Genomic DNA, 24,562 nt, shown 5'->3' on the forward strand with positions numbered 1-24,562 from the left:
CTTTCCTGTAGCCCACGTCTGCACCCTAAACTTTGGGCTATCATGATGAGGTTGTTCCTCATTGTTGCCCCTTGAAGCTGTTCCACTTGAATTAACTATTCTTTGGGCTAGCCCATGGGCAAGACTCCCTCTGCAACCTGGTGGTTAGGTTACATGCCTGGCCTGTGGGAGATGCTGGTTGAAATTATCCCTGGGCCTGTGGAGAAGCAGTTTGAAGAGGGTTCTCCTGCAGCCATGGTGTGTGGCCTGGGCTTTGAAGGATAGTGATAAGGGACTCCCTCACTCTTGCCTTCTGAAGCTATTCCAATTGATTTAACAATTCTTCAGGCCAGGCCAAAAGTCAGAATCACGCTATAGTCTGGTATTTAGGGTATTCACAGCTGGGTTGGTAGAGATCCTGGTTCAAATCTCCATTCTGCCTGTTCAGCCGGGGATTGAATTTCCTCCCTCCCAGGTGATTGCCCTTTTCAGTGGGACATCCTTGTCTGAACCCTCTCCCTTTCTCAGGAGGCTATTCCCACCTTGGGACAGGGAGAGGATTTGGACAGGGTTTGCCCACATCTGACTCTCCCTGGAAGGTGGGAGCCCCCAGTTCACACCCCTCAGCAGAGAAGGGGAGTCACCTAGGGTCTGCCACAGCCTGGCTGTATATCCTAGCCCCTGGGGATAAAAGTTATTTAGGTCTTTTGTATGGCCCCCAATTTCTCATTAATTAAACCAGCACGACCTGCTCTGTTTAGTTCAGAGTCAATATTGCCTGCACCTCAGGCACCACATCCCCTCCACTGAGGCAGAGGGGAGATTTGAACAAGGGTCACACACATCCCAGAGAAGTGCTCTAACTGCCATACCATCAAGAACTGTGGAGGCAGACTTTGGCCCAGTTATTATGTAGTTAAAGTTGACCAGTGTCAATAGAAAAGACTAAGGGAACCCCATCTCAGAATACCTCCCAGTCCAGCACTTAGGTCCTTCACGTGAGAGGTAGGAGAGAGTCTGTTTCAAATTCCATCTCAACAAGCACAAAAGGGATTTGAACCAGGAACTCACCCATTCTGGAGCACATACCAAAACCACTGGACTATCAAAAGATTCACAGCCTGAGTTTGACCCAATTATTTAGTGGCAGCGGACCAGCTTCACCAGGAAAGACCACGAGAACTCCCACATCAAAACACCTCCCACTCTGGCACTTAAGCCATTCACTGGAGCTAAGAGAATAAAGTTCAAATCCCAGCTCAGCAAGCAGAAAGGGGGTTTGAATCAGCAACTCCTATGTTCTTAGCCAGGAATGTAATGCATAACTTGTGTCTCAATATATCGAAGTCTGCTGCACTAGCTCTGTGTGCAGAGTTGGGACAGCACATGGAAAGAACACACACACGTATGCCAACTGACATCATTTGCAATCAGAGAGTGAAGATTATTTTGTAGCCTTTGACTACTAGCTCCAATGTAGCAGCCAGAGAATAAAGCCAACACTGCTCCTTTCCTTCACTGCTTCTGCCCAGCAGGAGCATGAGGGAGACTGGCTCAGGAACATCCATGGCTCTCTGCAGTTCTGAGAGAGCAGAGAGCTTAGACACACATGATTTATGGTGCAGAGAGCTGGGCTGACAGCAGGCCAGGGAGGTAATGGGCTCTTTTATTGCCTCATGGTAGCTGTTTCAAAGTGAATGGAGAGGATGATCTACCCAAAAAGCAGCAGCAGAGGGTTAGCCAGTGGCCCAGCTCAGCAGAACTCTGACATATAGCTGCTAGTTGCTGTTTGGTAGAGCCCCAGCAAAGAATTGGCTTGGACACATGCTTTTCTTCTGGTTGTTTTCTCCAAATTATGTTTGTTGAGCTCCAGATTATGTTTGAAGAAATGAGGATGAATGAGAATGAGGAATGCCGTGTGAAGGGCAGAGATGTTGTTAATACCAAGATTATCCAAACTACAAGTCAAATCTGAGCTTTTAACTGCAATCCTTTCCAATGACCTCAACAGCAGTTTTCTGCTCCTAGCAGGAGCTGATGCTGTAGTAGCACCTATGATCAACAAACATAATTTGGAGAAAACAACCAGAAGAAAAGCATGTGTCCAAGCCAGTTCTTCGCTGGGGCTCTACCAAACAGCAACTAGCAGCTATATGTGATTTGATATGAGCCTCCAGCTACAATGGGCCACACAAGCTAATGTTGAAGAAACTCAGACCAGTGAAGACAGGCTCCAAGGATCAGGTTTTGAAATTTCTTTTTAATAAAAAGGCACCTATAAAACAGGTCAATACATTACAGGCAGCACAGATACCCAAAAAACAAGCCTAAAAATTGTTTCAAAATAAAAACCAATAAGATGTCTTCACATATTGTATTTATATATTTATATTTTTATATATATATTTATATAATGGTACAAAATGACTGGGGAAGTTTCTCCATGGGATGACAGAGAAAGGGGGTCAGTCACTGTTACCTTGACATGAAAGCTAATTCTGGACATGTGATTGCTTAAAATTGCATTGGAAAGACATATTTTCCTTTGTTTGGAGCAGGAAAAAACATTGACATATCATAGTTAGAAACACAGGGGCATCCGTAACCATGATAGGGTAGAAGTCAGCACACAAAACTCAAGCCAATAAATCAAGCAATAAACCACAAGACGAGACCAGCGCACAGCAGAGGGTGACTGAGAGCAAACGCTCTGCTGAGGCCTAACAAGGGGTGGCTGCCATTCACCTCTGAAAGGCTCCCACCATATTGCTGATGAACTAGACCTGTTTGGGAGATGGTACCCGAAGCAAAAAAAGGCACCACTCAGCATTGCCGGCCTCCAGATTCAGAAATCATGAAGACTGGCTGCTAGGGCAGTGGGGGTTGATTATGACATCCCAGTTGGCTGCTCTGAAGACCAAACAAAAAGTGCCCCAGGAGGGCCAACAGCCTTGCAAAGTACCAGAATTTCCCTTTTGTATTCAGGGCAGTTGGGCTGTAGGCCTTGCTCTTTCCCAACTGCCATGCAATCTAATGTGGAATAAATAACATCATTGCTGTCACCTTCCCTTTCTGTTACCTGGAGTGCCATCACCCCACCTGCATCTGTGAGCTGTCTCTCGCTCTTCTAGACAGTCGCATTGGCTTTCCTCACGCAGACATATTGCAACTTGCAGGCTCTGACTCGTGGGGACAATGCTGACAGAATAGAGACCCAACACCTCAGGACATTTCTCAGCTAGACCAGGTGGGTAGAGGGAAGTGTGGGAGGTCTACACACTGGAGCTTTTAATCACTCGGGCCAAAACTATGGCTGCCTGGAGACAAAGATGAATTTTATTTTAAAGAATATTATGGCTTCAAATAGACAGACTTGATGGTGGGGGGTGAAATGCCCGAGCGTACGGGGCCAGGGGCTTTTGTGGTGCATGGTGCTTGTGCTGGTCCTGAGCAACTCCCAATAGTGTTTACAAGGGAAATGCTAGCAGGCGTCACCCCCAAAAGCATTGCCAGGGGGCAACATGGATGTGGCCTTTCAGGCAGAAATAGGGAAGATTTGTTTTACCCTTCCAGGCTCTGAAATGGGTAAACAACCACCCCGGTTAAAAAGCAAGGTGCCTGAGTGCACTTACTGAGAGTGGGAGGTGGAGGGGACATCCTCCTTGGCCCTTCGACAGGGCACTGTCCCAGACAGAGATGGGCAAAGCAATGGGTTGTTCCCATTTTACCAAATGGGACAGAGCTGGAAAAGTGGCTCTGGTTTTAGCTCATTGCTGTTCTGAGAGCCATACTCAGGGTCCCTAGACACAGGCCCAAAGCAAGAGACCAGAGCTCAACACCTATGTACTTAGTTTGGATCTAGACTTCCCAGCCAGCCCCACTCCCAACAAAAGACTCTCAAACTTGGGAATGTTTCTGTCTAAACTTTTTGGTTCCAGCCCATTGGGATCTGGCCCAAGAGACTGTTGGGCTGGTGGAGTTCAGCAGCCTTTGCTAACAGATTAACTTCTTGGTCAGCGGTGCAGAAGCTTTATTTCTCCTCCATTGTGGTGCTTAGGGAAGGGGCCCGTTTGCTATGAGAGGGGCAACAAAAAGGCTGGCTTTTCTGAGATAATCCTCAAATTGGTGGTAGGTTTGGATTTAAATGACCATGGGGCACCCTCTCTTTAGAATATTTTCCTGCAATCCACAGAGACTGCATGTACACGTGGGTTATCTCCAACCTTCCTCCAAAAAGCTGTCATAGCACACTCCAAGGAGAACTCTCTGCAGGAGGGGGGTGCCAGACATGGGCACAACCCCCCCCCCCCACACACACACATTAAATTTGTGCTTGCAGTGTATGCTTTAAGCAGCCTAGAGTGGTGGCGGAAATGAAGTCCCAGCTGCTCCTATGAGTAACATGGAATGACCTGTGGAGGAGACATCTCCCAGCATAGATTCTAAGGCCAGATGAGACCATTGTGATCATCTAGTCTGGCTTCCTGCATAACACAAGCCATGGAACTTCCTTGAATAAATTACTCTTTGAACTAGAGCTTCGTTTAGAAAAACATCAGCTCAGTCTGAGCAGGAGACCTCTTGTATCCAGATGGAGTATTGCATGCAAGGACCTGATATCTCTACAGGCTGCACATCCATAGTAGAGAGCAGGGCTGCTGCCAGTGGTTTCAGGGTATAAAGGTAGCCTTACAACTGTTGGCCAACTGCCTATAGGGCCTTTCATGGAGGAGTCTGGGATTCTCAGATCGAGAAAATGGAGTATCTTTACCATAAAATGTCTGCTTTTATGCATCAGGCTAGCTCTCTCACAGAAATGTGCGCACTTAGGAGGCAAAGGAGTGTAAAGAAGGCAAGGGGCATAGTGTGGCAGGGTGAGATGTGTGAACTCATGTAGGGGGTAAGCGGGAGCAGAGCCAACAAGGGGTAGGAGATGCTCTGTGGGGTGTGTCTCTTGAGTTCCCTCCTGGCCTCTGCACAACACACCAAGGAAGCACAGGACGGAATCAGCCAGTCAGAAATCCCAGCGTTCATTCTGCTATCTCCACTCCAGAGTGTCATGCACACATCACGCAGAGCATCTGGGGGTGAAGAGGGGAGCAGGGAGTGACATGATTGGGTGGAGGCCTCATGGTCCAGTTACTTGTTACTTACAGGTGGGGATCACACCCCCACCCTTCCCTAAACTAAACAACTGGGCACTCTCCTGGCTCATGCTGCCAGCAGTTTCACCATGTAGCAGAGACAGACAAGAGACCACTATCAATCCCTACAACCAAACAGCGACTCCCACAACCAACACTGTTTTAGATACATCTCAGCAGCTCCAATCCTGCAGGTGGATCCACGTGACTGGGTGCACCCCTGAACCCAGTACAGGCCCAGAGGGTCTGACTGCAGAATCAGGATCTAAGATGTGTACATAGTCCCTCTTCGAAACCACCCATCCCCGCACACAACTGTTCTGATGCATGAATGATGTGGGGCTGGCAAAGAGGCTCTTTTGCAGAGGGCTCTCAATGCCCACTCACACCTTCTCCCGCTGCCCTAGAACCCCCTGTGCAAGAGTTTTAAACCCTTGTACACTGATTTTTTTTTTAAAGTTTTGTTGTTTTAAAACAGAAAATTGAGGCTTCTATTAAAACACAGAAATACAGAACAATTTAAAACCAGCAAAAGTTTCTGCCTTTCCCAGCCCTATTTACAGTTCATTCAAAATCTTGTAAATTTTGGTTGTTCTTTAAAACAAAACAAAAAATAAAGAAAACCCATACTACGAGGAAAAAATAAAGGAAGATTTTACAAACTGCCGGAGGGTCTGGAAGCCCCCGGTCACCACTTGGGTTTCAAAAATAATAATACCCCCACCTCCCAAAAAGGATTCACATCAATTTTACTGCACATCTGGTTTTCCTTATAGAGGCAAATCAAATATGAAAAACATCCCCCCTCCACACCCCCACAGGCCCCAGCCTCCCGACCCTAACCCAAATAAAGGTTTAAAAAAAAGTTTCTACAATCGGCCCCAGCCCCTCAGGACATGATTAGAAAGGCAGGTTCGCCATGTTTCCAGGCCCAGAGATGTAGCTCATTTGGCTGTCCAGTGAAACACTCCTCTGCCTCATCTGGTGTGTGACCATAAGGTTCTGCTGAGGTGGGGGCCCCATGAGGGAGCCCTGAGGCGACATCATATGTCCCGTCTGGGCGTACATTTCCCCTGACACAGACATGCTCCTCTGCTTAGCCTGCATCAGCATGAAATTCTGCTGGGCCATCAGACTCTGCTGGGGGGACATCATGCCCTGGTGCATGCTGTTCCCCATCATGGCTTGCTGGGGTGGCATACCTGTCCTGCCCAGCATGGACACCTGTCCAGGGTGACACATAGAGATGTTGAGTCCCCGCTGCACGCCCTGCTGCCCTGGAAGGCTGGGGGCGCTCATGCCTGGCCGTGTGGGTGGCTGCTCAGCCATCATGTTCTGCAGGTTCATGAGATGGAGGTTGGAAGGCTGTGATTTCGGTGCTTGGCTGTCACTCTTGGGGAAATACTGCAAGGTGCTGCTCGGCTTCTCTGAGGGGATGATCCTGGAGAGGTCAAACTCAGGGATGCCTGTGGGTGTAGGGCGGATGACCTCACTGAGCTCAGGGTCATTCAGCACTGAAGCCACACCTGGAAGCACACTGGGGTAGGGATCTCCAATCCGAGGAGGGATGTTCTTGCCCATCATGTGCTGCTGGGGGGCCATCTGGCCAGGCTGCTGGGAGGGAAGGTCCTCTGGTGGCAAGGGCATCCCCGGCGGGTAATGTTGCTGCATCCCAGCCCCTCCCCCACCTCCCGGTGTCATAGGCATACCCGCAGCTGGAGACTGCATGGCATTGTGGGGCTGCTGCATGCGGGGGAACACCAGCTGGTTGGAAGGGATCATCTGAGAATTGTTTGGCAGAGGGCCACAGGGCTGGTTCAAGGAGTCCTGGGGTCCTGGAGGCAGCATCATGGGGTTTTGGGGGGGCACACCCGCCCCTTGCGCACCAGGGTGCATCGGAATGTTGGAGCCCAGGGGATTCGGCGAGGACATCATGGAAGTGGGGGGTTCGTGGGAGAGTGGCTGCTGACCAGGCAAGTTCATCCCCATGGGACTCTGTGAGGATGCAGGCCCCACTGAGTTCAAGTGCAGTTGATTTGGCTGATTTCCTGTGATACCTAATGAAGGGGAGAAGGAGAGTTAACTCAATGCCCATGCACCTCCTCCCACCGCGTGCAGAGAGTATGCCCCTGGTGCTAGCAGCTCTCTCCATTGAAATCAGCATCTAAGCAGAGATCAGCTCCAGCCAGATTCCCTGGAGTGTTCAAACCTGGCCCAGCTCTGCTCTCACTGCTAGACCCATGGAGCAGGTCTGCCATGGAGGGTCCATCAGGGCAGTAAGGTCAGCAAAAGACAGATGTCCCCATCACAGCCTATGATCGCCAAGCCTGGCAGCAGCACAGAAGGGGAGAGCACTGCAGCAAGCAGGCAGGGACCAGTCCAGTGATCTAATCCACCCTAAGCCCAAGGGACTCTGCTCTCAGGCTGCTGTCAGACCTGATATCTGCTCAGTACCCTCACCCAGCACTTCATTGCCATGGCAGCATCACACCCTGCCCCGTACCAGCCAGGTGCTAGGCTGCACAGGGGAGAGGTGAGCACCACAGAGCCACATGCTTGGGAGTCCAGCCCCTCCCTCTCTCACCAAGACAGTAAAGGCATGTCAGCACTGCATGTGGGAGCCAGGCTCTGGCCCGAGGCCACAGACTTGTGCTAGCATCCTAAAAATAGCAGTGTAGATGGTGCTTAGAAGTTGCAGCTGTGGCTGGAGCATGGGCTCTCAAGCCCACCCCAGGCACCAGAGCCTGAGCTCTAGCCCGAGCTGTAACGTCTACACAGCTGTTTTTAGAGTGCTAGCCTGAGTCTGTGAACCTGGGCTGCAAGGCTCACTCCCAGATGCAGTGTAGACATGCCGTAAGAGGGCCAGCTGGCGAGAGCTGCTCCAGACCTCAGAGGTTGCCTGGTGCAGGCAGGGAATAGCTAGGGTTCAAGGGATGTCACCACAAGACTCAGTCGGTCATTGGCCATACATGGGGCTTGTGGCTCTTACCAGCTCAGCCAATCCTGTGCCGCTCTGTTGCTACACAGGCTGGGACAGTACAGCACAGCAACCTCTCTACTGTGTTGAGCACAAGGAAGGATTGCCAAATAAACACCCTCAACAGCCATTAGTTGGCAACCTCTGTGCAGCTCCAATGTGCCACCCAGTGGTGGATACTGAGAAGGACAGCACAGCTACCACCTAGCGCACAGCCCTGCCCGGCTTACACAATGCTCACAGCCAGCATGGGAGGGAGGTGTGGCCCCTCGCTGTGGAGGTCAGAAAGACTTTCTGAAATCGGAACTAAGGAGTTCTCAGATTATGCCTCTCTCTCACAGCTCTGACTGTGCAGATTGGGACCCTGCATGGACTGGATAGCCCAGTCCCCGCTCGGGCTTTCCTGTTCTACTGGGACATACCCTGCTGAGACCATCTAAGGTTTCCTACACAGCAGAGCTCTGGGCTGGAGATAGTGGACATCTCTGGTGGGAGTGGAAAATTCAGGGGCACCCCAAAGGTCACAGCCCCCTCCCTCCTCCATGCAGGGCAAACATGGTTCCTGGAAACGTAGCTCTAGGACTCAAACAAGGGAAGTGGCCAAATAATAGAACATGGCCCTGCTATCCCAGAGACAACACTCAGGCAGATGGTTGAGGGAGGAACACTGGGCATGTGGAGGCAGAGAGGAGATGACAAAGAGGATAGAGAGATAAGTAAGATCTATGGGTTGTCACATCATTCCCACCGGGCATGGGGATGTACATGTAACCCACATGCACGCTGCATCTACCATAACCTGTTTTACCCCCAGCTGATCCTGGCTGTGTGCTGGGCTAGAAACTCTAGTGTCTCCTGGGCTTGCTGTGTTTGCCAGACAGATCAATGGCACATGGAGAAGGCAGCAGCTGGCCCTGGCCAGTCAGTAAGAAGCAGATGGCAGAACAGCACCGCACCTGCCAATGCCAAGCAAACAAACAACTGCCAGCTTCGCACAGGTTCTGGAAGCACCCAATGCCTTTGCAAAGCTGCGGCAAGCTGGGAAACCAGCCTGGGATGCCAGCACAGCTGTTCCATTTAAGGAGTTTAGTCAACAGTATCCAGGGAGCTAGAGTTTCCCCAAGGCCTTTGGTTACACCTGAATGCAGGACAGCTGAACAGGCTCCATTGCTTTTACTTGTGCTAGTGAGAACACTGGGAGCCCAAGACACTCAGGACAGACTAAGACACCCACGCCTTAGACCTGACATCTCTACGTCTCACCTCAGGAGATGTAACCCTTGTAATAACCTGTACCCCTAGCATGCTGGTGGGACTTACAGTGACTACAGTTACCATTAATAACCCAACTGTATTATACTGCAATCAACTGGCTGATGTGTATATGGCATTGTTGCCCTTTGCTGGCTGGAATCAGAATTGCTTGCTGTGTGTCAAGGCCACATACTGCTAACAGATGATAATTTTCCTTGAGCTCAGTTGGTCAGGCCAATGCTTTTGGAGTGGGCGATCCTGGGATCTAACCTGCTGCCTCTATGGCTTTCTGAGAGGCCACAACAAGGATACAGCCATGGAGTCTCTACTATATTAAGTCATACATTTGGAAAGAAGTGAGCCTTCCACAGCATGGTCCACAACAAGGATTACACCCTGTCCTGTCCCTGCAGAGGGTTCACTGAGTCTTCTCCCTTGTCCAACTTCTTCCCCAGGCTTCTCCGTGCCTGGAACAAACTCTTCTCTTCTCCACAGGATAAATGCTCTCATCTGACTCAATTAACCCTTTTGTTTGTCCTTGCTTTGCAACTCCAAATAGGTCTGCTCCTATTCTGGTGCTCAATTAGCGCACTTTTCTACAACACGCCCCCAGCCATGCCTCCCAGGTACTTTCTAGTCATCAATGCACTGAGCCCCATGCTCCAACAGAGGCAGGGAGGGATAGGGAAACAGGAACAGACAAGTTAAGTGACTTGTCCAAAGCCACAGAAGAAGTCAGTGACAGAGCTGGGAACAGAATTCCTGACCCCCATTCTGAGCATCAGAACCACACCCAGGAGTCCTGCCTCCCAGGCCTGTGTGTGAACCACAAGACCAGTCTTACCCCTATAAAGCCCAGCTCCAGCTTGCTCTCCCTGCTGGTGCAGACAGTCCCAGAAGAACGTACCTGGTATGCTTCCTGGTGGGAGCATAGGCCTGTCCGGGAGCAGCTCATCATCAGAGGTGGCGATGGTTTTGATGGCATTGTGGTAGAGTGGTGTGGAGCTGGGCATGGCATACTTGGACATCTGTGACATCATCAGCGAGAGGGGGTTCTGGGAGGGGGATGGATCTGGAGAGGAAGTAAAAGGTATGTTGGGATTCATGGTGCTAGAGGGATTACTGGCTGGCGCGGAGGAATTGCTCCTAGGCCCAGGAGGGAGCGAACCTGCAAGCAAGAGAGAGAGAGAGAGAGAGACCAGCTTAGTGCTCCCTGCAAGCTGCAGCCTGCTCCCATCGGGCAGCATCCCCAATTCTCCACTTGGAACAGCGATAGACCCAAACCAGGCTGGCCCCCCACAAAAACCCTCTATGGACTCTGGGGAAGTTCTGTGCTGGGACCACCTGCTGTGGTTGGCACTGGAGCCAGACACCCCAAACTATGGGGGAGTTAGATCTGATCTAGTCCCAACTTCCGAGCTCTGGCCCATCCCGCATGAACTGAAGAAGGGGAAGGGTGGGTGCTGAGGGGAAGGCACTGAGTTGGAGGCGTTTTTCTAGACCTAGATACAGAAAACTTTGCCCCTTTCCCCTACTTGCTTTTTTTTAAAGTCCCTGCTGGATGCCTGGGGGCAAAATAGACACCAACTTCAAGAGCTAACACAGAGAAGTCAGAGACTGGAAACCTGGGGCACGCGTGTGCATGTCAAGTGCATGGGGGCTGAGTGAGAGTAAGAAAAATGCAGCGGTTGGTGGCCTGGCCTGGCCGACAATCCGCTCTGGATGGGAGTATGAGATGGGACTGATACACCACCGCGCTAAGTAGCTCTGAGCGCATGCTGCCTGCACCATGCAGGGCTACCTGGAACCGTTCTTCCAGCACTAGATACCTCAGGGGCCTCACCCTGACATCCCTTCCCTGGATATAGCTTTGGGCAGGTTTCTAGCATCCAGTGTGTCTTGTGAAGATGCAAATTACTCTGGTGGGCAATGGCTCTGCATTCACTCAAGGCCTCCTCAACCAAGTAGGTGTGGATGGGAACAGCCTATTTGTACAGGGGAATGGGGTGGGAGTTTGCTGGGGAGGGATGTTAACCTTGCTAGAAGGCACGGGTGGAGAGGTGAACCAGCTCCCTAGTACCTAGGAAGGAACCCTGCTTTCTAGCCCATCCTGTTACCCCCATATGAGTGGGCGCAGAAGAAAGAAAGTGGGGATGGGGAATCCTTGTCAACACCAGAGGGACAATGAAAGACTCAAGTCAGGGCCACGGGAAACTGAAGCACTGAGAGGTGAAGGGACTTGCCCAAGGAGACAGTGGCAGAGCAAGGCTTAGAGTTCTGGAGTCCTGACTCAGACTCTGGTTTGACCATTAGACAATGCTGCCTGCATAAATAAATGGACTAAATTCTGATCTACCTGCAAAAAGTCTCCCCAGACAACAGGACCTGGGGCCTGAGAAAAGAAACACAAGGAAATGCAGGGAGCTGGGCATTGGCCAGACACATCTTGCAATCTCCCCAACCCCTGGAATGCACCGAGACAGGTTTGCTCAGTGACACACACAGCCCCACTGTCCCCTCCTTTCAGGCACTTCTCCAAGTCAGGACACATGTTTAAGGACTCTGTCTCCCATCAATCCATTTTTCCATCCCTACCCAACCCCGGAGAGCATGAGCCGTTCAGCAGAGGAATTTGGGAATGCTGGTATCCTGGCTCCCCATTTCTAATTTGGTCCAGTGTCTCCCTCCAAACCTCTACAGTGCATGTTAGGCTGCCTACTGTTTTCCTCCTTGTGAATAAGAGAGCACAGCATCAGGGGGTGAGGTGGGACACAGCAAATCACTGGCATTAATCCCCAGAAGAAGCGAGTGCAGGCTTGTATGTATCGGGCAGGCCAAGCTCATTCAGCCCACCAGGAAATAGCAGTCCCTCTCCAGGCTGTATGCATTTCCCCTAATCTAGGCTCTTGCTCCCTTCTTCCCGATGCTGAGACACATTGCCCTGAGGCCTGGTGCATGGCACAGAAAGGGAGATGGTGTATTCTATCCCTTTGGAAAAGGAACTGGGCTGCTATTACAGCACTTTCAGTGCTGGGCCCTAGATGCCCACTCGCCAACCTCAAATCCCAGCACAGGGAGAGCTGGCTATGGGCAGGCAGATTCCCACCACTGCCCTGCAGGGAAATAGCCACATAATCACTACTAGTCTGAGTATATGGAAAATATGGGTCTGGAAGCCACAGAATTATTGGGCTCCATGAGAGCGACCAGCTATGTGCAGAGCTCTTCAGAGCACCAGGCTTTAATTCTATGGCCCTATCCCACTCACACATCCACACCGTGTAACAGCTTACCCTGATCCAGCCCTCCCATGGAAGCTGATGAATTCATGCCGATAGGCTGCTTGCTCTGGCTGACTCCTGGACTTGGCAAGGTGGTTTTGGGAGATGGCACCCACCCAGGCGAAGGAACGGCCATGGAAGGGGACTTCAGGCGGCTTGGTGAGCTGGTGGGAGACCTGACATTGAGGGAGGAGCTCATCACCTGGGGCGACTTCAGGGGCCCGGACTGGTTGGAAGGTGGCATGCTGACCATCTGAGAGGGCGTCTGTGGGGACTTCAGGTTGGCAGATGGGGAGGGGACAAGCGGTGAGTGCACCTGGCTGAGCGTCGGGGACTTGAGGTGGGCCATGCCAGGGGAGTTCATCTGGGTGATGTTGATGGTGAGGTCAGAGGGCCTGCGGCCCAGGCCCCGTGAGGATGCCGGGTGCATGTTGGCTAGGTTGCCCCCTTGGGTGGGAGGGGGATTGGAAGCTGGAGGCAAAGGGATGTGGCTGAGCCTGGTGGTGCCGCCGATGTTCCCTATGGACATGGCACCCTGTTCAGGGCTGAACATGTCTGGGGCACTGCCCATCTCCTGGGGCATGCTGGGATAGGGGCCCTGCGTGCCTGAGAAGCCTTGCTGCCCTTGGCTGGGGAACTGTGAGGGGATCATCATCTTCTGTGGCCCCCCCATCATTGTGCCACCACTGCCATTCTGAGCCCTCACCCTGGCCAGATCCTCAGGGCTGATGCCCTGGTGGCCTATCATGTCAGGACCCCTCATTTTCTGCGACATCATCATCTGCTGCTGTGGGGTCATCTGGACATTGAGGTTCATGTTCATGTTCATGTTGACATTCATGTTCATGTTGAGGTTCCCAGGTCCCATAGGTGCATCCATGTCTCGGAGGCTTGACTGGCTCATGGGTGGACTCAACATCCCCCGGGTACCCGTGAAGTCCATACCTATGGGTGCGCCACCTAGGCTCTCTCCTGGCATCTGTCCAGGGAACATGGATGGGTCGATCTGCCTGTGAGCCTGTATCATCCTCTCCATTTCCAAACCTTGGCTCATGGAGCTGCCAGACATCCCCATGGGCCTCTGCATTACCACCGGGCGCTTCTCCATCAGCTGGTGCCTCAGGATCTCCTCCCTGGCTCGGGGGTTCATGAACCGCTCAGGGTCCCCTTGCCCCGAAGGGTAGGGCAGGCTCCCTTGTGGAAAGTTCCCTGGGCCTCCTATTGGAGGCATATCATCATTCCATCCCATGCCAGGCCTGACTGGTCGCTGCATAGCATTCATGGGCCCAAGGGCATCCATGGGCACATTCTGCATCCCCCCAAAGCCAGTGACCCTCTGCATCTGATTTCCAGGGAACCTTGGCCCCGGGAACGGGGGCGCTCCCCTCAGCTGCATGGGGTCCTGGACCTCTATGGGTCCCCTTAGCTGGTTGCCCATGCCTGGAGGCCACGGCTCCCCAGGTTTGCTGTGATAGGGCGGTGGTGGCCCCCGGATCATCATGCCACCCATGGACTGGGGGATCAGCATCTCCTGCATAGGTCGACCATGAATGCTGATCTGCTCCTCCTTCCGCCGCTTTTCCTCATAATACTCCTCCTGCAGCTTCCTCCAGGCCACTTGCTCTGGCGTCAGGCTGTCCTGGTTCAGCCGCTGCATCATGATATTCATCTGCTGCCCCATGTCAGAACCTTGATGGTGGGAGACCTCGTGCTCCAAGTTGGGGCCCCCCAGATTCTGCGTCTGTGAAATCATGGACTGCAGGGGCTCTTCGTACTTCTTCATTCCCACAGACGGGAGGGGTGCCTGGGTGGGTGGGGGTTGCGGCTGGGGAGCAGGGCCACCCTCACCAGCACTTTGGTTGGACTTCAGGAAGGGCTCAGCCTCACTGCTGCGCAGCAGCAGGCGCTCAATGTCCCGCAGGGTCTGCAAGGAGCGTTCCCGGTGCTCCAGCTGCTCCTTAGAGAGCCCCTCCGAGTTCATGGGGTTCCTGGGACCCAGCCCTACCTGCCCATTTCCAGCTGCCCCAGTGCTGGCACCATCCCCCAGTAAGTTAGAGCTGGAAGCACTAGAAGAGTCCACCTGCCCGGGCTGCATCGGGTTGGTGGAGGCGTTGGGTGTGTTGGGGTGGTTGCTCCCTGGCTGGGTGCTGCCGCTGCTATTTCCCACGGAGTTGGGAGTCAAGTCCCGCCGAACGTCCTCTCCTGTCCCTTCCTGGGGTAGGGTGCTTGGTGCAGGCAGAGCTTGCTGACTGATGCTCTGGGGTGGAGGGGGCTGTGATGGAGGGGGCTGAGGCTGTGCCTGGTTGCCCTGCGATGCTGGGGGCTGGGACTGCGGAGTGCTGGAGGCAGGTGGGTTAATTGGCAGTTGCTCGGCGACTCCCAGCATCTTGGGAGCTGGAGCCTGGGAGAGAAAGGGGAAGCCAAAGTCAGCAAGAAACACGTAAGGCAGGTGTGTAGCCCCAGACCTTGTGTGGGCTTCGAGCCCTGAATCCACACAAGAGCCAACTGAGCCCATCTCCCTTGAAAGAATGTGAGCTGCAAACAGGGTCCAGTTGTGACTAGCCATGAGGACATTACCCAGCAGCATGCACAGACAGGACTGTCTGGCTCACACCCAGCCATACCTGGTCTAGCTTTGCTCGGGGAACATTCTGCTGATGATAGGTCAGGATGGAGTCTGCTCGCCCCTGCAAGACAGCTTCTGCGGCACTAAGAAAGAGAGCAGCCAGTCAAGAACAGCAAAGTGTCAAGCCAGAAATACTTAGCAATTCCCTGGGTCCATAGGTTCAGAACTCCCAGCAAGGCTACCTCTGCCCGTTGGCCCCCTAGGGGAATGCCCAAGCCCCCTGGGCTCATTGTGGGAATCTCACAGGAGAGCTGGCACTGAACTTCCACCTGTTCTGCACAGATCTCAGGGCATCTGTCTGACAGGAAAACATCTGCCTTGCAATTTCCCCTTCCCCACCTCCAGTATTGTGCACTGTGCTGGGCTCTTCACTGGTTGCTGTGTGCTGCCCCAGAGGGATATAGCATGGGAGGGAGACACTTTGGGATATGCTAGGACTAGAACCCCATATTCTTTGCAAATGTGAAATAACACAAAATAAAAGCAAAAACTATAAAATGAAAACTCACTGTACAGCAGTGGCTCCCGTCCCGCAGGGGGCTGGACCCAGCTCCTTGCACTGGACTTTGTGACCTGGCGCACAAGGTCACCATGCTGCTCAGGTTTAGCCTGGCGATCCCTCTGCCATCATAACAGGAAGGGATGGGGGAGTGCAGACGGGCCAAATCTGAGTGAGTAGCATTGTGACCTGGCAGATGGTGTTGCAGCACCACTCACTCACATTTGGCCCAGCCACACCCCGGTCTTCATGATGGAGGGGCAGCCAGGCCAAACCTGAGCAGCACTGTGACTGTGTGTGCCAGGTCTCACCCTAACCCTAAGCTGCTGCAATGGCGTGAGTGTGGGGTCAGGTTCCCTCTGTGCTCCCTCAGGGCCTCCCACTTCTCCTGGGGGCAAGACCTGGCCCCTCCCACATGGATGAAACAGCACAAAGTTCCCAAAAAATAAAACAAAAAATTATAAAAAATAAAAAAATTTTCATAGGACTCTAGCTATGACCTAAGTAGGCACTCTAAAGCTGTATGTTCCCAGAGAATCAGCAGCTGAGATACTGCAAAAGAATGAAGGGAGCAAATTGAGGGCACTCAATAATCTGGACTGTTAGCATCCAGTGCCTCCCACTGCAATCTATTCTCCCAGGGCCCTTCCAGATCACACCACTAATCCATCTAACCAAGTATCCTGCCTCTGGCAGCAGCCAACACGTTTCAGTGTTCCTGTGACCCTTTATTATACATCTGGCCAAACACACTCTGTGGCTCCTGTTGCAGTTGGCAGCACTAGGGCACTACCAGGAGGCAGCTCGCATTTAAGATGAACTCTCTCCACCAGCACCTGACAACTATGCTAGGGAGAATGTGGATGGGGTGGGGGGAAGGTCATGCTAGGGGCAACCCAGGGAACCTCCAGTCCTCACCTTCTCCAGAGGCTGCAGTGCTAACTACAGCATGTAAGAGGCAGCTGTGGTAGACCACCCCAAGTGGCCAGAGCCAATGGGGAGGACTGGGGAAGACACAGGGGTTTACTGCTTACGTGTTAGCAAGGTGAGTGGTGAAGACATAAACAAACTGGGAAGGCTGCTTTCCGGCGCCACCACCTCCACTGCCCCCAGCATCGGGCCGCAGGCCAGGAGCAGCGCCATGTGGTGCATTGGAAGAACTGGTCTCATTCAGGCTCGGCAGCGGGTTGGACCCAGGACCAAGCTGCGGGGCTGTGGACATTGCAGGATCTGCTACATTACAGTCTGCAGAGGACACAGGAGAGAGCAGCTGTTACCAACAATCAGCGTAACACAGACTGCTGGGAAGCACCGCGCAGAATGCCAGAGCTAAACAGCACACACTGAATGTCTGGACTAAGGGCAATTACAGACTATGGTGGGTATAACAGAGGAGTTCTTGGGTTGGTGTAACAGAGGAGTTCAGGGCTGGAATAACAGGAGTCTGGGGGGTCAGGATTGAGGGGAACCGGCAAAGCTGCCTATGGTGTGGGGGAGCCTGGGGCTGGGACAGTGGGATCTGCAAGCTGGGAATGAGAGGCACTGGCAGAGCTGTGTGTGTCGGGGGAGCCCAGGACTGAAGCAGCAGGGAGTCTGACAGTCAGGATTGTGGGGCAGTGCCAGAGGTGCATGGGAGGAGAGGATTCAGTGTCTTTAGCCCAACGTTCTACCCTGGAGTTTATCCCCTTACAAAACACAGGAAAGAACAAAAATCACATGTGTTGGGGAGCAGGACATCTCTCCTGCATCTTCCCGCCAGCAGGGCAGGGCTATGCATTCCCCCAACTTCCAGCAGATGGCAGCACACAGCAGGGATTTTTCTGGGCCTGGTTGGCTACAGCCTCCCAGAGAGATGTGAGGAGCAGGGAGGGCTTAGTTCCACCCCTTCATTTTCCCTCCTGGTGAGTGACTGGCCCCAAACACCCCTAGCCTTCCCCTTCCAGGGCCATTTCCACAGACACACTCAGGGAACACTGCACACTGGAGCGATAATAATTAATCACTATCAATTATTTAATACTCCTACTTAATATTAATAACAATTGTAATTAACAACACCACTTAGTGCTTTGCATTTGCACAGCGCCCTATGGACAGCTGGAGGGTAGTTAGTAGATATTCTGTGTTAGCACTTCCACCTACAGAAAGCCCCCTTGAAGCCAGAGCCAGACACATTCCCCCCCGCTGCCCCCCCCAGCCCTGAACTTGACTGGGAGTGCAAAGCTACTGTGCTTTCATGTGAACTACGAGGCTCTGGCATTAAATACAGGACAAGGCTGGAATGGGGGCAAGGCCAGGATTCACCCAGCGCTTCCTCTGCGCACTGTCCAGACTATGTGTCTCTAAGCAAGACTCCCTAGAGTCTCCGGGCTGGGAGGGGAATCAGGCTCTTGTCTCTGTCATGGGGGCAGTCTGAGGAAGGCTCACTCCTCGCCAAGTCATGGCGATCATGGTGCCTGAGTTAGTAAAACTATGCAGAACTGTTAAAATCCAGCCATTTTAAACAGGAAAATGGCCATTTGTTCTCCAGCTGGATGCTCTCTTGTCACACATGGCAGCATCCTGACAATCTGCTCACAGCCAGCCTCAGAAACAACAGTTGGTCTTACCGTCACCTTTCACCCATGGATCACAGAGTGTTTTGTAAAGGGCAGGGCAGCATTATCCCTTTCTATTGAGACACAGAGGAGAAGTGATGTGTCAAAGGTCACCCAGTGAATCTGTGGCAGAGCCAAGAAGAGAACCCAGTAGTCCTGACTCCCAGCCTAGTGCCCTGGGCTATCCTGCCTCAAACCCAGTGATCTAAAGGGAGGAGCCTTGAACAACAACTTGCTGTAAGCCCTTGTCTGTTTGCACTGCACTGAGTCAGATGCAAGGGCAACTCTACAGCTCCTTGTATGCTTGTCCATTTTCTTTATACTGCCTGCCTGCCTTGCTCTGCACCCAGCTGGAGGCCTGCACAGCAGAAGGGAGGATCCTCTCTCTAGGGTGATGCAGAAATGCACATTTCCAATTGGCAACTTCCCTGCAGCAAAGACAGCCAGACTCCCACACAACTTTATGAAGCATTAACATGGAATGGCAGCCTTGAAAGAGGACAGTGAAACAGCCAAATAAGTTCAGTTACTGTGTGTTGTGCTGCAACATTGCAAGTGGCTAAAACATCCAATTCTTGAACAGTCTTTGCCATAAATAATGCAGGCAGAAGGCACAAGGCCAGAAGAGGAAGCTAGTGCACTACTAAGTCTTTGAGGCCTGCTGTGCTTTGCTGTCTTCACTTTCCTCTCCCTCAACCACATCTCTTCAGCCTCTTTGACTCCCTGGTGCAGGGAAGCCCACCAATGTGGCCTGTTAATTGCATCGTCCCACCCTGGAGTGTCTATATTAAAAGTTTTGAAGTCACTCCTGGAAACATCCTTGAAACTGAGCCTAGGTTGGCACAATGGCCTTGGAGCATCCACAAATTCTCCATACAGGAGATCCTTCAGAATGCGTCCATCACCTATCCATTGCAGATGACGAAGCCAGCAACTGTGTTTAAGAATAGTGATTAGACTTGGCAGTTTTGCTTTCTCAGATACTTTGGTTTCTCACTTGATATTTAGAATATGAAGACAACAATGGGTGTGGAAGGTGTTTAGCCTACTCATGTCCACTGTAGGTGGTCCAAATCTTGCCACTATACAGCAGTGTAATCAAAGTGCACAGCTGGTAGACCCATACCTTGGTGTGGGTCTGGTGGCTGCCTTTCCAATGTGAGAATTAAGCTCATCATCTAGAGGTAGGTTATCCAGAACAGTTGATCCTAGATAGCAGAGATTGTGACAAATTCTAGCATGGTACTAGCTATTAAAACTTCTGGTGCAGTCCACACGTGTGCCATAATCATGGTCTTCTTTAGACCAATGATTAGTCCAAATTTGTCACAAGCTAGTGCAAAGCTACTATCAAGTTGCTAACGGTCCTCTTCACTGTGTGCAACAGTGCGCCATCAGCACAAAAAAGTTCCCTTATTAGCAGGTATTTGACTTTGCTGTTAGCTCTTATATGTGCAGTGTTGAAGTGTTTTCCATACACCCTCAGTGCTAGATGAGAAAGCATGACAAAGCAGCAGACAGAAGAATATATTGAAAAGCGTTAGTGCCAAAACACATCCCTGTGATACCACTGTGGATTACAAAGCAGTCAGCTTGATCATCATCATATTGGACCGTAGCCTTCATGCCATTGTGGAAGGATTGAATTAGACTGACGAGGACTGGGGGGAGCGGGGTGACGCAACAAATTATCTTGCAATTGGAAAAGACCCATTCTGATGACCAGGTCAACAGCCTTTGTAAGATCTATGAAGGCCATGTAGAGAGGTTTTCCTTGTTCTTGACACTTTTCTTGTAGCTGCCTTAGTGAAGACTATGTGAATAGTTGATCTACTGACATAGAAGATACAGCGACTCTCTGAATATATGCATTCAACAAGAACTTGGAGTCTTTTGAGGTTGACCTGTGTGAATGCCTTACCAGCAATCCTACAGAAAGAGATTCCTCTGTAGTTGTTGCAATCACTCCATTCTCCTTTGTTTTTATACAGCATTATGATGTTGGCATCATTCATATCTTGCAATACCCCTCCTTCCCTCCACCAGGCAAACAAGACATTGGACAGATGTTTAGGTCTTATTCCAGTACTTCAGCTGGAATTCCTTCTTTTCCTGTAGCCCTTCCTGGTGCTAGGGAGGTGATTGCCTTTTCAAGCTCATTTATAAATGGTTCTATATCAAACTCTTTGATAGTCTGAAGCCTGGGGACTGCATTTAGCGCTGCTTCAGAAAGACTGGTTTCATGTGACTAAAGCTTGTGATACTGCATCTATTTGCTTCTGTTGATGATCACAGAATCATAGAATATCAGGGTTGGAAGGGACCTCAGGAGGTCATCTACTCCAATCCCCTGCTCAAAGCAGGACCAATCCCCAATTTTTGCCCCAGATTCCTAAATGGCCCCCTCAAGGATTGAACTCACAACCCTGGGTTTAGCAGGCCAATGCTCAAACCACTGAGCTATCCCTCCTCACAAGGAATGATGAGACATGATGACGTCTCCATTAAGAGATTTGAGTGGGGCAGTCTTCCTGGCTGAAGATACTATTGCTTTCTTGATTTGATCATCCCCTTAGATGATTCCATCATCCTCTTAGACCTCCATTCTCAAAGGACATTTGTATCTTTTCGCAGAGATAGAGCCAGTACGATTGAGCACGTTGCCTTATTGTTTGTTGTATTGTGCTCTTGGCCATTCTGAGGTTAGCACATATTTCAGGAGAGGGGTTCATGTTGTAGTGGATATATGGCATGCATTTTGCTTCAATAACTGGAAGCATTCTTCAGAGTATGTGGCAAACCAGTCTTTATCCTGTGCAGTCTTTTTACCGAAAGCTAGGGTTGCAGCTATGTGGATGGAGAAGATAACAACATGAGTCCCTTATGTCAAATTGGGAGCGTGGGTTGGAAAGGGTGTGGGGGAGGTGTTCATGTCTAAAAGTGTTTGGAGTTTTAAGAAATACAAACCATCATGAATATTGATCTAGGAAAAGCCTCTCTGTCATTTTAGGGGCAATTGCTCTGATTCACAAACTCTTAGCTTCACACTTTTCTTAATGACTTTACCATGTTCCATTTGCTGTGAGCAGAATTTTAAAAAACACAACTCTGGAGAAAAAGGGAAGCGAATGGAAAGATCCAGGGAAACAAATCTAGCTTTTTCTTCCAGTAGCTGGGGAACTTGTCTGTTGGGAAAGCCATTGGCAGGATGAAGAGGAATGAGAATGTGAAAGATGGACCCAAATGGACCTGACCCAGCTACCTCAAAAATATTTTCACTTCCACAGTTTGAAAATAGTTGAATTCAAGATGCAACAAATCAAAGGATTTTGCTGTTTCTGGAATGCAGGAGGGACCATCAGTTTGTTTACAACCACCCCCAGACAGACATGTCAGATCACTGTGCTATTTATTAGGCTGAGAGAAGTGCCTCAGCTTCCAGCTAAACACAAAGTGACACTCTTTTAACATATGAGATTCCAATGGGTGGGGAGGGAGGACCGAGATGGGGGAATGAGGGAGCGGAGGCTTAAGAGTCACATGAAACCTATTGATAAAACGTCACCATCCCCCAGAGACTTACAATAAAAACCATCAGGGCCTCAGAGCAAGCTTTTAACTTGATTTAAAGCCTTGATCAGAAATTAAGTCAGTGTGCAGTGCACTCTGGTTAACTCAGCCTTGTCCAGATTCTTTGCAGGCACTGAGCATTCCCCTTGATGCCAGAACACAACCGCCTCCAGACAGGGTTGTAGTGACTCCAGAGTGGATGGTCCAACAGTACAGTGTGAACAGGGATCTAAATCCATGCAGGATGCACTCTCTGCAGCACAGCGCTCACGAAACATGATGAACTCTGTGCATGCCCACTGGCCTGCAAAACAGCACTGAAGCCAAGTCAGTGCCAGCCACGCACAAGAGCCCACCGTGGCCAGCCCACCTGTCATGTGGGCTGGGGGGGGGGGGAAGTCCCCTCATGGAGATGGGGCCAAGAGGGCTGGGGGACTGATACAGTCCCATATCACACATCGACTCCTCCTACCCTCACACTGCATTCAACAATCCTCCAGCACTCCACCGCCTAAACCATACTGCACAAAATCCACCTGCAGAGCACCACACCACAACTCCCTCACAATACACACACAGTGTGTGCAATACCACAACCTTGCAGCATCAACACACGCCTCACCAAGTGCCCTATTAAGCCAGCAGACAGCTTCTTTTGGGAACCTTTGGTTGCCATCGCTGCCTTCTCTGACGGACTCCAGGGCAGGAACTGGGCATGCAGTGATCTCAGGGCTGTTTGGGGAGGAGATACTCACTGTGTGTGCTGCTGATGGGTTTGTCGTCCTCCTCGCTGTCCGGGCCTGAGCACCATTCGTCCCCACTGTATGGCTGTTTCCTCTCCAGCACACACCGACGTTTGCTGCGGGGAGCCACCTCACCTGCAGTGGGAAAGTACCTGTCAGAAAGCGGGGAGTGCCACGGCACAGCCATGGACTGAGTAGGCTGGGGCTCCGTCCCACCACCTCCTGGCACTTAGGGTCATGCTCGCAAAACCAGCCAGGAGAGTCCAATGAACAGAGGGGAAGATGTACAAGGGTTCAGCTCCCTGTGATAGGCCTCACCCTGGCCTTGACAGCCAGCCTCAGTCTGCTTCCTGCACTAAACCACAGCAATCCCACCCAGCACGGAGCTATGTGGACTCCTGCCCAATGGCCGAACAGCCCGACTGTGGGTCAGAAGCCCTGCTATCCCCAGATAGCGCAGGACCTGCACCGAGTCTCCCTCCTACAGTGCACAACTTGGAAGCAGCATTTCCATCTCTGCTCCGAGACCACTGGCTGAACTGTGATGTGCCTGCAGCAAAGCCCTGGTTGTGCTGTGGGTGAGGCCCTGCTAGCATGTCTTTGCAAGGAAGCATTTAGCAGTCAGAGCCCAGGCTGGGAGCCTGCTCCAGGACCCCTTCTCCAATGCAGTCATTTCTCACCTATGGGGGGATGGGATCACAGCCTGAGCTGGGTCCAAACAGCCACCACAGAACTGTTTACAACAGCATGAGATTGTTTGTCAGAGATCCAGAAGCTTTTGCTGGAGCCCCAGAACCATCCTAGAGCTGCGACCCAGACGTTAGCCAGGGGAGGCAAAGCTCCTGCTGGAGCACTGAGCGGGAAAGCTCAGTCAATACCAGCCGTCTCTGCCATTCACAAGAGCTCAGCCTGGTGCAACAGACTGACATGGGAGCTCATTAGAGGCCTGTCAACTCCCATCTCCCTGCTGGCTGCAGCAGGATTGTTCCCAACAGGGTCCCACCCAGAGGTTTGCCCGGTAGCGGAAATGTTCCAAGCAATGGGGCTCCTACCCTCCCTTTGGGAGGCGATTCCCCAGCCTGAGCCATCACACTGCCGGGCAGCTTTCCTGGCATCCAGCCCAAATTTTCCCCTCTCAGTCTCAGCCAGGTTCTTCTCCCTCATTGCTCCTGCACTAACTCCCCTCCCTGCATGGGGTTCACATTCCCCAGCTCTCCTCCCAGCCAGTCACAATGAGCGCTCTCCCTTGACATCTTGGCCTCAGCATTTAGACTCTCCCCAGAGGCCTGAATCTGCAGCTGTGGATGGTGACTGGCAGGGAGAGATGCACTACTGGTTTTCATACAAGAAAAATTACTAACCACCCCTTCCTGCCCCCAGAAAATGGCAACTAGTTCCAATCAGAGAAGAATTAAAGGGGAAGGCGCTGGGGGGGGGGGGACCCCCTAGGGACATGACTGCAAAAAAACAACCGTAGAAGCTCAGCTAGGCCAAAGCAACAGGCACATGCTGCACTGGGGCAGGAATGAAGCTTTTGCCCCAGAGATGGCTTCCTGTCCAATGGATTCAATGGTCTCTCAACAAGGCAACAGGCAGGAGAGCAGTGTGTCCCCCTCCCAGGGCTTTGTCATGTTCAGAACCTGGCCTGTTCTGTCCCACCATCATCAGAACATAAGAACAGCCATACTGGGTCAGACCAAGTCCATCTAGCCCAGTATCCTGTAGTCTGACAATGGCTAGTGCCAGGTGCTTCAGAGGCACAGAATGAACAGAATAGGCAATTATCAAATGATCCATCCCCTTGTCATCCAGTCCCAGCTTCTGGGAATCAAAAGGGTTAGGGATACCCAGAGCATGGGGTTGTGACCCTGACCATCTTGGCTAATAGCCAG

The 24,562-nt window shown here is 51.6% G+C and overlaps 1 protein-coding gene across 10 annotated transcripts in view; it reads right to left on the minus strand.

Annotated features, from left to right (window-relative positions):
* Positions 1-2,213: 2,213 nt before the first annotated feature.
* Positions 2,214-24,562, minus strand: part of BCL9L (BCL9 like) — a 166,368-nt gene continuing 144,019 nt past the window's right edge. For 8 of the 10 annotated variants that reach the window (XM_043533967.1, XM_043533968.1, XM_043533970.1 and 5 more), the window contains 6 exons: positions 22,683-22,805; positions 16,795-17,005; positions 15,260-15,344; positions 12,648-15,036; positions 10,262-10,522; positions 2,214-7,180 (listed from right to left, as the gene is read on the minus strand). In XM_043533967.1, coding sequence (XP_043389902.1) covers positions 6,024-7,180; positions 10,262-10,522; positions 12,648-15,036; positions 15,260-15,344; positions 16,795-17,005; positions 22,683-22,805 — 4,226 coding nt within the window. In that variant the 3' untranslated portion in view covers positions 2,214-6,023. The remainder of the gene's footprint in view (positions 7,181-10,261; positions 10,523-12,647; positions 15,037-15,259; positions 15,345-16,794; positions 17,006-22,682; positions 22,806-24,562) is intronic. The other 2 variants (XM_043533973.1, XM_043533974.1) reach the window with 1 other exon arrangement.

Source organism: Chelonia mydas, chromosome 22 (assembly GCF_015237465.2).
Source record: "Chelonia mydas isolate rCheMyd1 chromosome 22, rCheMyd1.pri.v2, whole genome shotgun sequence".
Taxonomy (NCBI): Eukaryota; Metazoa; Chordata; order Testudines; family Cheloniidae; genus Chelonia; species Chelonia mydas.